Genomic DNA, 14,414 nt, shown 5'->3' on the forward strand with positions numbered 1-14,414 from the left:
TTCCCTGAAAAACTTTCCTTTATTTAAAACTTTAAAAAGGGAACAGGCATTTTTGTTTTTTCAGAAAGCCTGGCTATTTATGGGTCTGATGTTTTTTAAAGGAAATAAAGCCTAGAATGAAAGATTTATGTGTGATGTGGTATTTCCTTAGGAGTGATATCTGAAACCAAGTGATTTTTTTAAGCTGAAAAAATTCAGATTCATTATGTAGTATAGAATTTATATCCCAGTAGAGAAGCCATCTTTATAGAGTAAAGTAGGATGTCCCACCAGAGCCTACTACTATAGCCAAAGATGGGGTCATACCCAAGGCTTCTAACACTCAGGCATAAGTTATGCAAATGTTTCTTGGGTATTCATAAACTATTAAGCAGACTACCTCTTGTGAATAGAAATCCAAAGGTTTTCATAGAAAATAGTCATGGCAAAACCCCTTCTGAAAAAGTAATGATGCATGCTATTTATTTGTTAATTTTAAAAATTAATTTCTTTATTTAAATACTGTGATTACAAACATAATTGTAGTTGGGTTTCAGTCATTTATTTGCTAATTTTTAAATGAGTGACTATTCCAGGGATTCACATTTATCAGTTACCTTGAATCTCCACCATAATAAAGAAAATGTTCCCAAGGGATTAGTCTTTCACACCATTGAATGGCTGTCATTTGACTCTACATGAAATGTCTCTGGTAATTTTCTGTGCAGAAATGTTTACAAATTTTTATGCAGGTTCTTATATGTGATTTTTAAAATATGATATTCATTGTTTTTGTACAAAGTTTTGCCTCATGGTCTTAAACAAGAGGAGATATTCTGTATGTATCCATATGTATATAAGCTAAGTTTTCAAGAAGTCTTTTCATGTTCTTACTGCTTCATCATAAGATCTATTCAGCAGTCTCTCTGAGTTTTCAGCATTGATTATTGTTAACATCAACTTTTTTAAATCCAATCTCTGCAGCTATCTTAACCTTTTTTTGTAAATAAACACAAGTAAACCAGTAACCAAGCATAATGTAAAACTCACATACACACTATTACCTTTTCTATAAACGTAGAATTCCTATATTGTGTTCTCAGTCATGCTTGGCACTAAAATTTCCCCTTTCATTTATTTTAAATATTTTGTTCTGGGACCAGAGTGATAGCATATAGGGCATTTGCCTTGTACATGACCTACCTGAGACCAACCCAGGTTCGATCCTCAGCATCCCTAGGATGGATGATGGTTCTATCCCTGGTGTCCCATATGGTCCCCCAAGCCAGGAGCGATTTCTGAGCACAACACCAGGAGTAACCCTTGAGCATCACCGGGTATGGCCCAAAAACCAAAAAATAAGTTTGTTTTAAATCCTCATATATTCTATAGCTATTAATTGTAAAATGTAGTGTGATAGTCACAGTACCAATAATTTCATAGTCATTTGAAGTGTTCGTTTTATATACCACATTTCTAATGTGTTTGAATATTTTGATTGCATAACATTCATTGAGCAATTACACAAGCATACATTTTGTATTTTTTACAGAGCATGGGAATTTAAGATAAAAATTGACACATGATATTAAAACTCAGACACCATTGCATACTCTTGTTATCTTATATAGAGCTTTCACAAAGCATAGACACTTGAATTGTGTGCTGTTAAACAAAAGCTCACAGTTAATTGAACTTCCTGATAGTTTCATATTCAGAATTAAATCTGCCAATAAAAACATATTGAAAATATTAAACATGGACAATATTAGATAAGATTTTTCCCAGAACAAAAAAAGGCAAAGGAAAATAAAACTTCCAAAGAAAATATTCAGTTTGCTTAACCTGCATTGGGGCACCCCCTTGCTGCCTTGTGTATGTATTACAAAACTCTGTCCACATTCCTGGACTTTTTTGGTAAATTTGATAGACATTTTTTCTTCAAGATATGTATTATCTTCATATTTGACAGTTGAATCTATCTCTCTTATGGCTGTGTATCCAGAATGTACATTTTGTACTCAATAGTCTATAAACCCAAGTCTAGTGAATTTCTGATCTTTTTCCATGTTTCCTGTTTTGTCAAACTTTTCTTCAACTTTCTTATGTCTGAGAATGTCTCATCTCTCTTTGCCAGGGTTACTCAAGTCTGTAGACTATTTTTGGAACAATTGATCTAATTTACTATGGAATTTGGAATTTGGCATTTGTAGGTTTAGTCACAGTCCCATAGAGAAAAATTTTTGACTTTTTTTAGAAATGACGGGGTTGTTGTTTATTTGTTTTAATTAGGGACCAAACTCAACAAAGTTGGGAAAACATGTTCTGGGAATCAAACTCATAAGTGTTAAGCATATGTTAAGCATGTTTTAAATATTATCTCCTTGACTCCACCTTTAGCTGTTTCTGGCTATCCTCTGTTAGTGGCTTAAGACAGAGTTCCAAGTCTGAGTCCAAATCCTCCATGAAACTCCAGACTTTTTCTCCATTAGCTAAGTACTTAATGAATCAATTGAAGGGAGTATCTGGACACTGATCCACATAATCTACAACTGATTTAGAATTTTTAGAAATCCTGAGTTGTAAGTAGAATAATATTTATGAACATGATTTAGTCCAAGAATACAAATTGAGATAAAAGTGAATATTTTGGGTAAACACAAAATAATGATTAATAATTATAATAATGAGTGGTAGACTCATTGCTCATTTTAAGTTTGAAATATATTTGTAAATAATATATTTATATTAAAATATATATTAAATATTATAATTACATATTAAATATATTAAAATGATACATAATATACATAATCCATAATACACTGAAAGCTTATAAGATGGCCTGTAGGAAATATTAAATATTTGTCAGAATAGAAAAATTACATGACATTTTTATTCTATATGATTTACATTTTGGTATTTGAAGTATATAGTCCTTCAGTATGCCAATTCAGTCATTTATAAAATTGTGATTTTTTTAAATTGGGGTTCTCTTTTCAAAATGTCAGAAGAGTTCCATAATCTTCCTTCACCCCCTGAAATATGTACATAATTTGAAAGTCTGTTACTGGAGAAGCCAAATGCAGATCTTAACAGTTCTTTTACCCCTTTTATCTGCATGGGTAGTTGACAGTCTTCATAGGCTAAAAATGTACCTCAAAGAAGAAAAAAAATCAAATACAAGACATGGTATTAAAAAACAAATTGAATGAGGTCCTTTCTGTCATCTTTATTATATATTATACTTTGTTAGTCTAAAAAATATACCTTTTTGAGAGCCAAAGTTTAACTCCTTTCAGGGAAGTGCCGCTCGGTTTGCTGCTATTCTTGGAGGTTGTCATTTTAAGAACTTTAAGTCAAGGATCGTCTTTCAAACAGCCTCTGATCTTGCCCACATTTCTGAAAGTAGTCTGTGGTCATCCTTCTAGCAGTAGTCAACTTTCTTTATCTACTGACAGACTAAATGACATGATTTATCCATCTAACTTTCAATTCTTTGAGGTGTCTTTATTATGTGTACCCTCACTTAGTTCTTAGTCCAGGCCTAAGAAAAATCTGAACCCATGAAACATTAACCTGTGCTTAGTTTCAGATTGTGAATAGTTCTAGTTTTTGCTTTGGATACAAATGAACTGGATTTAGTGAAAAGATTGTGAAATCCTCAGTGTAAATGAGAACTTAGAATCAAAGCAATGTTGGCCCGAAGAGATAGCACAGCGGCGTTTGCCTTGCAAGCAGCCGATCCAGGACCAAAGGTGGTTGGTTCGAATCCCAGTGTCCCATATGGTCCCCCGTGCCTGCCAGGAGCTATTTCTGAGCAGACAGCCAGGAGTAACCCCTGTGCACCGCTGGGTGTGACCCAAATAAAAACCAAAAAAAAAAAAAAAAAAGAATCAAAGCAATGGAAACTGAGAGGAAGGGCATTTGTCAGCAGTGCCCGAGGTGTCTGGGATGGTTCCAAAGATAATCTAAACCCTTTTATAGATTTCATTTGTGACTAACCAAATATAGAGCTTGTTAGTTCATATAACACAATATAACTTAAAATGTGATTGTCTGTATAATATTCAAATCAAACTTTTCATATAAAATTATGATTTGTTGGGGGCCGAAGAGATAGCATGGAGGTAAGGCGTTTGCCTTGCATGCAGGGCAGTGGTTCAAATCCCAGCATCTCATATGGTCCCCCGAGCCTGCCAGGAATGATTTCTGAGCATAGAGCCAGGAGTAACCCTGAGCACTTCTGGGTGTTAACCCCAAAACTTTATGATTTGTTTATGAATGACAGATGAATTTGGGGAGATAAATCAAGAAACCATAGTGGGAGTTTTAAGTATTTGTTTAGCTGACATATAGAAGTCCGTCTAGAAAATTCATAACAGACTTTTTTTCCCCCTTTATTTTATAGTCTTCCTAAGACCTCAGAGAAATTTGGAATCTATAGACCCACAATTTACAATTCGGAGGAAAATGGAACAGATGAGAGAAGAAAAAGAATTGGTGGAACAACTTCGTGAGGTATCCCAAAAGATACTGTTTTGCTTAATGATAATTTTCAGTCTGGACACAGAATTCTATTTATTTTCCTTTGGGCCACACCCTGTGGTATTCAGGTTATTCCTAGTTCTAAACTCAGAAATCACTCCTGGCAGGTTCGGGGAATCACATGGGATGCCAGGAATCAAACCTGGGTTCCTCCCAGATCAGTCATGAACAAAACAAATTCCCCACCACTGTGCTATCTCTCTGGCCCCAAAATTTGTATTTTTAAGAGAAATCAACCTGAAGCATTGCAAACAGACATAATTTCAAATTTAACCAGACCACCTGGTTAGCTAATATCATTGAGTATTTTAAGTATATTTCCCACGTATTAAAAAATAATCTAGGAGCCATAATAATAGTACATTGGTAGGGCACTTGCTTTTCATGTGGCAGACCCAGGTTTGTTCCCCAGCATCCCATGTGATCCCCAAGCCCCTCCAGGAATGATCCCTGAGTACAAAGACAGGAGTAAAACCTGACCACCATTGGGCATGGCCCAAAAAAAAAAAATAAGTTACTCCTGTTTACATTAGTGGGGATTTTTTGAACTATATGAGACAAGGTAAGTAGAATTATATAATACCTATATATAGGGGCCGGGCGGTGGCGCTAAAGGTAAGGTGCCTGCCTTGCCTACGCTAGCCTCGGACGGACCGCGGTTCGATCCCCCGGCGTCCCATATGGTCCCCCCAAGCCAGGAGCGACTTCTGAGCACATAGCCAGGAGTAACCCCTGAGCGTTACTGGGTGTGGCCCAAAAACCAAAAAAAAAAAATACCTATATATAAAATATAGTGTTATTTCAGTTAAAGTTTTTTAATTTGGGGGATTTGGAGCCATACCTGGCCATGTTCAGAACTTAATTCTGACTCTGCACACTCATGGTAAGTTCTAGAGACCATATGGGGTGTCAGGTATCAAACCATAGTTGACTGAATGTAAGGAAAGCATCCTACCCATTGTATATCCCCGACCCCCAAAATAGTCTTTTAAAATTAATCACTTATGTATTTAATCATGATATTATATTGATTTAGAGATAGTTATCCTTACTTTGGTATACAAAACTGGTCAAATTTTTTTGTCAATTTTTTAGTAAGAAAATCATCTTGAGTTATGAGTGCTCTGGAAGATTTTAAGCTTGTTGATGGTAGGAGGCATGGCTACTTTACTCCTTGTTTTTACTTTTATTTACAACATGGTACCAAATGGAACTCTGATACATTTGTCTACATTCATAGTCTTAGTATCTAGTTGGAAAGGTTATACATAAATATATAGAAAGGCAGATGGCAGTGTAAGGGTCAGTTGCCAAGGATTTCATTGCCACGATTATTAAAAGCAGCATTTCATAATCTGATACTTAGACTATTTAAGTTCAAAGAGATGTGCTATCATTGTGAACTAGAAAGAGTATAAGAAAACTGGTGGGATGAGACAGATTTTTTTTTTTGGAGTTTTGTGCCACACCTGGTGATGCCTGGGGTAACTCCTGGCTATGCACTCAGAAATCACACCTGGCTTGGGGACCATATGGGATGTCAGGGGATCATGCCGAGGTCCGTCTTATGCTAACGTGGCAAAGGCAGATACCTTACTGCTTGCACCACTGCTCTGGCACCGGGATGAAATGGATTTTAAGTTTCATCATCTCTTCTAGTAAATGTGTATTGACAGATACTTAATGTCAGATAAAGGGAAAATGTCTTCACTCCCATGAAGCCTTTGAACTATTGGGAAGAGAGAGAAAATAATATAGATAATAGCCCAGCAAGGGAAATATGATGATCAGAAAGGTGGTTCTCCCACGGCAAGACTTATATCTATTACACTCCAGATGTGATGACCCTGTGGGAAACTCCACTACATAATTTCTGATAGTGGGGGACTGTACTCACTCTCTCCCTGAAAAATAAAAAATAAAAATAATATGGAGGATATAAATAGCCAATATCAGAGTTCAGTGAAATTTATAAATAAGCAGTAAGTCTATCATATAAAATTAAAGTTGAATTTAAGGTAGATTGGCATCTTTGTTGCAAATGTCACTTTACATATGGCTTAGCAAGTTGACAGGAGGAAAATATTTAATCCCAAAACCATTTTTAGGAGCCAAGTAGGATCTCGGGGGCACTTACATGTATAGCAACCTGGGATTCTTTTTTTTTTTTTTTTTTTTTTTGGTTTTTGGGCCACACCCGGTGACGCTCAGGGGTTACTCCTGGCTATGCGCTCAGAAGTCGCTCCTGGCTTGGGGGACCATATGGGACGCCGGGGGATCGAACCGCAGTCTGTCTCCTAGGCTAGCGCAGGTAAGGCAGGCACCTTACCTCGAGCGCCACCGCCCGGCCCCGCAACCTGGGATTCTTCAACAGCCTTGCAATCAATCAACACAGCACAGGCTGGAGTGATACAGCTCAATAGACTGAGCACAGGCTTTGAATGAAAGAGGCCTGGTTTTTTGTTTTTGTTTTTGTATTTTTGTTTTGTTTTGTTTTGGTTTGGTTTTTTTTTTTTTTTTTTGGTTTTTGGGCCACACCCAGCGTTGCTCAGGGGTTACTCCTGGCTATCTGCTCAGAAATAGCTCCTGGCAGGCACAGGGGACCATATGGGACACCGGGATTTGAACCAACCACCTTTGGTCCTGGATCGGCTGCTTGCAAGGCAAACGCTGCTGTGCTATCTCTCCGGGCCCAAGAGGCCTGTTTTTAATCTTTGTCACCACATGGGTCACCAAGCATCACCAAGAATGACCGTGGGCCTGGAGCCAGTGTACACTGAACCCTACCAAAAATAATCCTTAAAGAATGGGTCAGCAGTAGGATGCAGTAAACAAAATAGTCAGTAAACTACCGATGAAAAACAGTAGTAATTTCTTTATTCCCAGAAAGACTAGACCAGTTGATATTCCCATGAGCAGTGAATGAGAGCCCTGTCTCCCTGCATTCACACCATCATTGGTTGTTCTTGTCCTTTATTGTTTTGTTTTGTTCTTTTGTTTGTTTGTTTGGGGCCACACCTGGTGATGCTCAGGGATTGCTCCTGGCTATATGCTCAGAAATCGCTCCTGGATCTATGCTCAGAGATTGCTCCTGGCTTAGGGGACCATATGGGACTCAGGGGAAGGAACCCAGGTCCATCCTGGGTCAGCCAAACAAATGCCCTTCTGCTGCGCTTTTGCTCCAGCCCTGCGTCCTTTTTTGATTTATGCTAGTCTCCATGGTCTGCAATTGCCTCTGCTCCTGCCCTTTACTGGGAGAGAATTCCGGCCAGCAGCTTTCTCTCAACCAGGACAGAAGGCAGAAGGCAACTACAAATAATTCGCGAGTGTTAAGCTCTTTTGTGAACACCTAAAAAAAATTAAGCTGTAGAAGTTAGTAAAGGGCTCAGGGTGACGTGTGCCTGTCGAGAGACTTTATTAAGGGGAGAGCAGGGTTTTTATGCCCTGCTCCAGTGGGAGGAGTAGTAACATAGGATTGAAACATAAATCAATCAGATTTGTACAAGTACAACAATTTTAACCAATGGGAGCATAAATTCCTTTTTTGGTTTAGTGCGCATACTGCACATACACATTTTGATGGCGGGAAGGATAAGGAGGAACCTGGCAGGATGAAGGGAGGGGAAGCAAATTCTTAAACAAATAGCTAATTGATATTTACGCAAATACAATTTTTTGTTTAGCCTATTTTCCATTTAGATCTTTCTTTTCTGCAAGCAATAAGGATCACAATTTAAACTTTACAAAAACATATCTATAACAACATGCTTGAGAGCAGGCACAAAAACAGATTCCATGGAAAGGTTAAGGAATCTGGTTAAGCCAGATTCTGTGTGCTGAGCTAAATTTATTTGCAGAGTTTCCTGTTGGCTCGGGGCTATGCAAACTTTGTGGCTATCAGGCAGGCGGTGGAAAATTCATCCAGAGTTCCATTGAACATGTGGGGTGCACGGTCGCCCACAATGGTCTGATATTTTCTTTTTTTTTTTTTTTTTAAATTCTCATCTCCCTGAAGTTTAATGATGTGGAGCATTTTTTCAGGCAAATCAATTTCTTCTTCTGTTGTTGTTGGGCTGGCAGCAGTGCTGAGGGTTTTCTCCTGGCTCTGTGCTCAGAAATCACTTGTAGCAGGCTTGAGGGACCATAGTTGGGGATCGAACTTGAGTTGGCTGAGTGCAAAGCAAACAAACACTCTACCCACTGTGCATTGCTCCCGCCCCAAGGAACATTTTTTTTCATGTGCCTTTTGTTCAAATGTATTTCTTTTTGGGGGAAGTTTCTCTTCATTTCTTCTTCCATTTTTTTTTTGATGGAATTAAATAGTATTTTTTCGTGTTAAGCTCTACCAGTGCCTTATATATCTTAGATATTGACCAGATATTGATATTGGGTGAATAGTTTTTCCTGTTCAGTGGCAATCTGTATTCTTATCAACATTTCCTTTGAGGTACAGAAACATCTTAGTGTAATGTAGTCACTTTTGTTTATCTTTGCTTGCACTTGCTTGGTTAGTGATGTTTCATCCTTGAAGATGCCTTTAGCTTCAATGTCATGGAGAGTTAGTTCTGCCTACATTTTCCTTTATATACCTTATGATTTCAAATCTGATATCAAGAATTTTAATTCACTTTTTTTATTTTTGCATACAGCATTAAAGAGATATCTAAGTTCATATATATATATTTTATTTTGGGGGGGCACACCTAGTGACACTCAGGGGTTACTCCTGGCTATGTGCTCAGAATTCACTCCTGCCTTGGGCGACCATATGGGACTCCAGGGCATCAAACCGCAGTCTACCCTACATCAGTCGTGTGCAAGGCAAACACCCTACTGCTGTGCTACTGCTCTGGTTCTAAGTTCATATATTTTTTGCATGTAGTTGACTATTTTTTTCTGTTGAAGAAGTTTTCCTTGCTCCACTTAGTATCTCTTGCCTTCTTATCAATATTAGTTGCTTATATGCCTGAAGGTCTGTCTCAGGATATTTTAGTCTAATTCCATTGATTTGAGGGTCTGTCTTTATTCAGTTACCACGCTATTTAATTACTACCACTTTATAGTAAAATTTGAAGTTTGGAAGTGTTGCCTCCTATCTTCTTTTTTTTCCCCCAAGAATTGCTTTAGCTATTCATGGAGGTTTATTGTTCCACATGAATTTCTGGAGTGTTTGACTCTATTTCTTTGAAAAATGTCATGTGTATTCTTATAGGGATTTCATTAAATTTGTACAATGCTTTTGGAAGTATTGTCATTTTATTTATGTTAATCACCCCAATCCAAGAGGGAATATGTTTCCATTTCCTTGTGTTCCTTTTATTTCCTGAAACTGTTTTTTTTAGGTTTCTTTGTATGGATCTTTCACCTCTTTTAGTTAAAGTTGACTCAAAGCTACTTGATTTTGTAAGACAGCTGTAATTGGGATTTTTTAAATCTGCTTTCTTCTATTTTATTATTTGTATATAGAAAAGCCATGGGTTTTTGCATGTTAATTTTGAACAACATTGGCATTCCTCAAAAAGTAGAAATAAACTCTCATATGACCCAACAATACCACACTCCTGGGAATATTCCCTAGGAAATTCAAAACACAAAACAGAAAAGTCATCTACACTCCATATTCACCATAGCATTATTCACAACAATTTACAGAATCTGAGAAAAAAAACAAATTCCCAAGAACAGATAAGTGAATAAAGAAACTGTGGTACATTTACAGAATGGAAAACTATACAGCTGTTATGGAAAAAAAAGTCAATAAATTTCCTTACATATGAATGGATATGAAAAGTAATATGCTGAACAAAAATGAGCTAGAAGAAGGCTAGACATAGAATGATCATACTCATTTGTAGGATTAATAAAAAAAAAAGATAATATGGTAGTAATACCCAAAGAGAATAGAGACAAGAACTAAGAGAATCAGCCCATAGTAAGAAGCTTGCCAAAAATAGGGGGAAGTGCAACTAGAGTAAAGAAGGGACCACTATGACAATAATAGTTGGAAATGTCACTCTGGACAACTCAGTGCAGGAAGTAAAGTGATATGCATGATATCCCTTCAGTAACAGTATTGCAAACTACAGTGTCTAAAAGGGAAAATAGAAAAGGGAGATAGAGAGGGAGAGACAGAGAAAAAGACCTTCAGCTGTAAAGGCAGGCAGGGCGGAAGGCAGAAGGAAAGACCATATATAGTGGCAGAAAATGTATGTGCACTGATGAAGGAAGGATAGCTGAGTGAGACTCAATCATGAACAACTTTGTAACTGAATATCTCATGATGATTCAATTAAAGAATTAATTTTATTAAAAAAAAAAAAAGAACCCAAGGCTCTTTCTTGGGATAAGAGTGATGCTACAGGGCCCGGAGAGATAGCACAGTGGCGTTTGCCTTGCAAGCAGCTGATCCAGGACCAAAGGTGGTTGGTTCGAATCCCGGTGTCCCATATGGTCCCCCGTGCCTGCCAGGAGCTATTTCTGAGCAGACAGCCAGCAGTAACCCCTGAGCAACGCCGGGTGTGGCCCAAAAACCAAAAAAAAAATAGTGATGCTACAGAGATAGCACCCCATCATCTTCCATCCATAGTGGGCATAGTTTAGAATAGTCCCTACTATAAAAAAAAACAACTTTGTAAAATTGAGAAGGGGATGTTCTCTATCTTAGGTATTTGCCTGTATCTCGACCTAATATTCTTACTTGCTCCATCCTAGAGAAATTCACATTCTCTCTTTGAGTGAAAATGAGAGCTCCCATGTATTTTTCAAAATAAAGGTATTTTTCATGTTAGGTAAAAACAATAGATCTTAACTAATTTTGGACAACAGAGAAAGAGAACAAACTGAATATAAATGAAAGTATATGGCCCCAGTGAGAGAGCACAAACCGTCAACATTTATCATGGATACTCTGGGAGGGTAGGAGAAATAGAACAGGACCAAGGCAGTTCTTGGGATGTGAAATGAAGTGGGGGAGCCTATTATTGAGTAATATGCAGACTCCAATGCCTTGTGAAACTGGAGGTGCTCTGGACCATCCGTGTCTGGTTGTGATACTGTAGTAAACTTTGGCAAGTTGACACGACTGGTGGACAATGTTAAAGATGGAATGTGAGATCTCTAATAATTTCCTGTAACTGTAATTGTAATGTGTATATAATTATCTCAGAATTCAAGTTTATATATTTTTTCAAGTTTATATTTGGAAAAAAAGATAAAAAATTATTTTTCAATAGAAACAACCCTAGGGAAAAACATCTCTTAATCCCTCTGGTGTCTCTTGTCATCTGTCTGAAACATTCAGATTTGGTTCCATTTTCTAATGTTCATTTCATTCAACTAGTTAAAGATTTAGACACAACTCAGTCTATTTTACTACTGAATTATTTTGAATTATTTATATCCTCTTTGCGAAAATGGATGTGGTGTTTTCCAGGTGTTCTTGTGTTTCTCTCCTATTACAGCACAAATGTCTCTGTTCTTCAGCACCCGTAACTGTACTTGAGCTTTGGTTGTTTGATAGCACCTGACTTTCTTCTTGTTCCTTCATAGAACATTGAGATGAGACTCAAGGTCAGCCTGCATGAAGACCTGGGGGCTGCGCTCATGGATGGGGTCGTCCTCTGTCACCTCGTCAACCATATCCGCCCACGATCTGTCGCAAGCATTCATGTCCCATCACCAGCAGTTGTAAGTCATTCTGCATAAAGAGAGGCACACTTTTACACAAAATATTTTCCATAATGTGGGTACAGTTTTGCTGTATAAAGGTGCCAATAGAACCAGTAGGGCTCAATTGATACTTTTTTATGGGATCCCAAACAATCAGAACAGAAGAGGAACATATAGAATTGAAGCAATATCTTCGCTTTAAGAAAGACGAGTATCTAAATTTAAAATGTAAATGATGATAAAAATTATTTCAAATTTCAAGCAAAGTATTGGTTGGGTATAAGCTTTTAATCAAGCAGGACTATAAATATTTATTTTTATAAGGGAAGGGTTCAGAGGGAGAGAATGGTAGTTTTTCTTCTAAATGGAATCTATCTTTTTTTATTAATCAGTTAATAATTAGGATATCTTCAGATAGATATTGGTTCTCTGTAATGTTGTTGGTTATCAAGTCATCAATTCAAAAATTATTTGATCACTCACTCTCATCATAGTACATAGGATATACATATAAATATTATAAAAGTAAAGATAAATATAACTCCATTAATGCTTGAAAAATTCTAAATGTGCCCAAATGTTTCTGGAAACGAATTAAAGTCTATAATGGGATCTTCTTATATATCTCAAACCATGTTACTACCATTTAGAAGTGTTCCAAAATCAGTTTTATATTCATTCAGATGAGGGTTGGGATTCAGATAAATTTCAGGGTTTAGATGGTTATAGAAGAAAGAATTCCTATGAAGACTATTTGTTCTTAGTAGAGGCAGAGACTAGTTTAGGAAATAAAAATATAGAGTTGAATTCAAATTCAGGTCCACTTCTAGCCAACTGGCTTTGGGCTATACTATAAATGGTTCTTCCCAATCCTTATCCTATAACTCACCCTATGTACAATAAGTCTCATATTCCTTTAAAGTTGTCTGAGCTCTGTGTTAAATTCTCATTAGTAGTTTTTCACTAAGAAAGTAACTAAGGTGACTCAATTTCAAATTTGAAAATCCTATCTTCATTTATGAGCTATAAGATAACATCCTGAGTCATAAATCTACACACATTTCTAGATTCTATTAATACATTCCTCCAGATCTCTTGGTTTATTACTTTTTTCACATAGATTTTATTAAGGCACTGTGATTTAAAATGTTACCCGTAGTTCAGTTTCAGGCACACAATGTTCCAACATCTATCTTAGACCTCCACCAATGTCATCAGTTTCCCTCTCACCCCCTGCCCCAGCCTGCCTCCTTGATAGGCTCATAATTTTTAAAAACTAATGAGAATAATGCCTGAATGAAAATAAAGGAGAAAACAGAAATGCTAAAGAATATCAAACAATCTTTTCTAGTGCCCAAAGATTATGATTGTTTACATTCGGATTCTTTGCCGCTAACATATTTTTTTCACATTATAGTTCATTTTGAAATGGGCTTCTTGTTTAACATGTAGAATTTTTTAAATTTATTAAAGCCAAAATAGTTCCCCAATCATTAAAATTAATCACAAATATTTATTTTAATAGTATAGTATAATTTAGCTACAGTATAATTATAGTTTTCTTTTTTAGAAATACAGGTCTTTCTACTAACTTTTCTTATCAGCAAAAATTCTTCAAACTGGTCTTTAGAAAAAGGAGATAGTATTTGAATAGCACCAGGACTGCATTCTTCCACAAAAGTAGAAGCTTGCTTTTTTTCCTTTTAGGAGGAGGCACTGGGTAGGGGAAACAAGAAAATATTTTTCAAAAAGTAAACAATTAAGTAATTGGTGTAGGTACCTATTTGATGAATGAGGTGTTACTTCACTCTCACTTGCTGTCCATAATGTAAGGTCCATCTCTATAGGGTTCATATATGTAGATTGCCCACATCATTGATGCTTCTGCTTCCCCTTTAAGGGACATGATAGTGGGATATTAAAGAACAGCAAATAAAGTCTCTAAGATTTGCCATGTGAAAAATTGAAACCAGTTGTACCTGTTATTTATTTCATACCTTCAAGGTTATCTAGTCAGGATCAGCACATTTATAGATTCTCTATTTTGTTTGTTATAAATTCTCTTTGTTATGTATATCCCTGCTATTTGTTGTAGTGTCAATCTTTCTAATTAACCCATTGCTTCGGTGGGAAGAAGATTAATTAGTCTGTTGAACTTTATTCTTTTGGAAATACATTTGCTGATGGGAAAAGATGTTTAGGGGCTGGAAAGATATTAC

The 14,414-nt window shown here is 36.7% G+C and overlaps 1 protein-coding gene across 2 annotated transcripts in view; it reads left to right on the forward strand.

Moving 5' to 3' along the window:
* LRCH1 (leucine rich repeats and calponin homology domain containing 1) overlaps window positions 1–14,414 on the forward strand; it is a 238,904-nt gene that overhangs the window by 207,021 nt on the left and 17,469 nt on the right. For both annotated transcript variants that reach the window (XM_049778891.1, XM_049778890.1), the window contains exons 17-18: window positions 4,391–4,500; window positions 12,076–12,213. In XM_049778891.1, the coding sequence (XP_049634848.1) occupies window positions 4,391–4,500; window positions 12,076–12,213 (248 nt within the window). The remainder of the gene's footprint in view (window positions 1–4,390; window positions 4,501–12,075; window positions 12,214–14,414) is intronic.

Source organism: Suncus etruscus, chromosome 8 (assembly GCF_024139225.1).
Source record: "Suncus etruscus isolate mSunEtr1 chromosome 8, mSunEtr1.pri.cur, whole genome shotgun sequence".
Lineage (NCBI taxonomy): Eukaryota > Metazoa > Chordata > Mammalia > Eulipotyphla > Soricidae > Suncus > Suncus etruscus.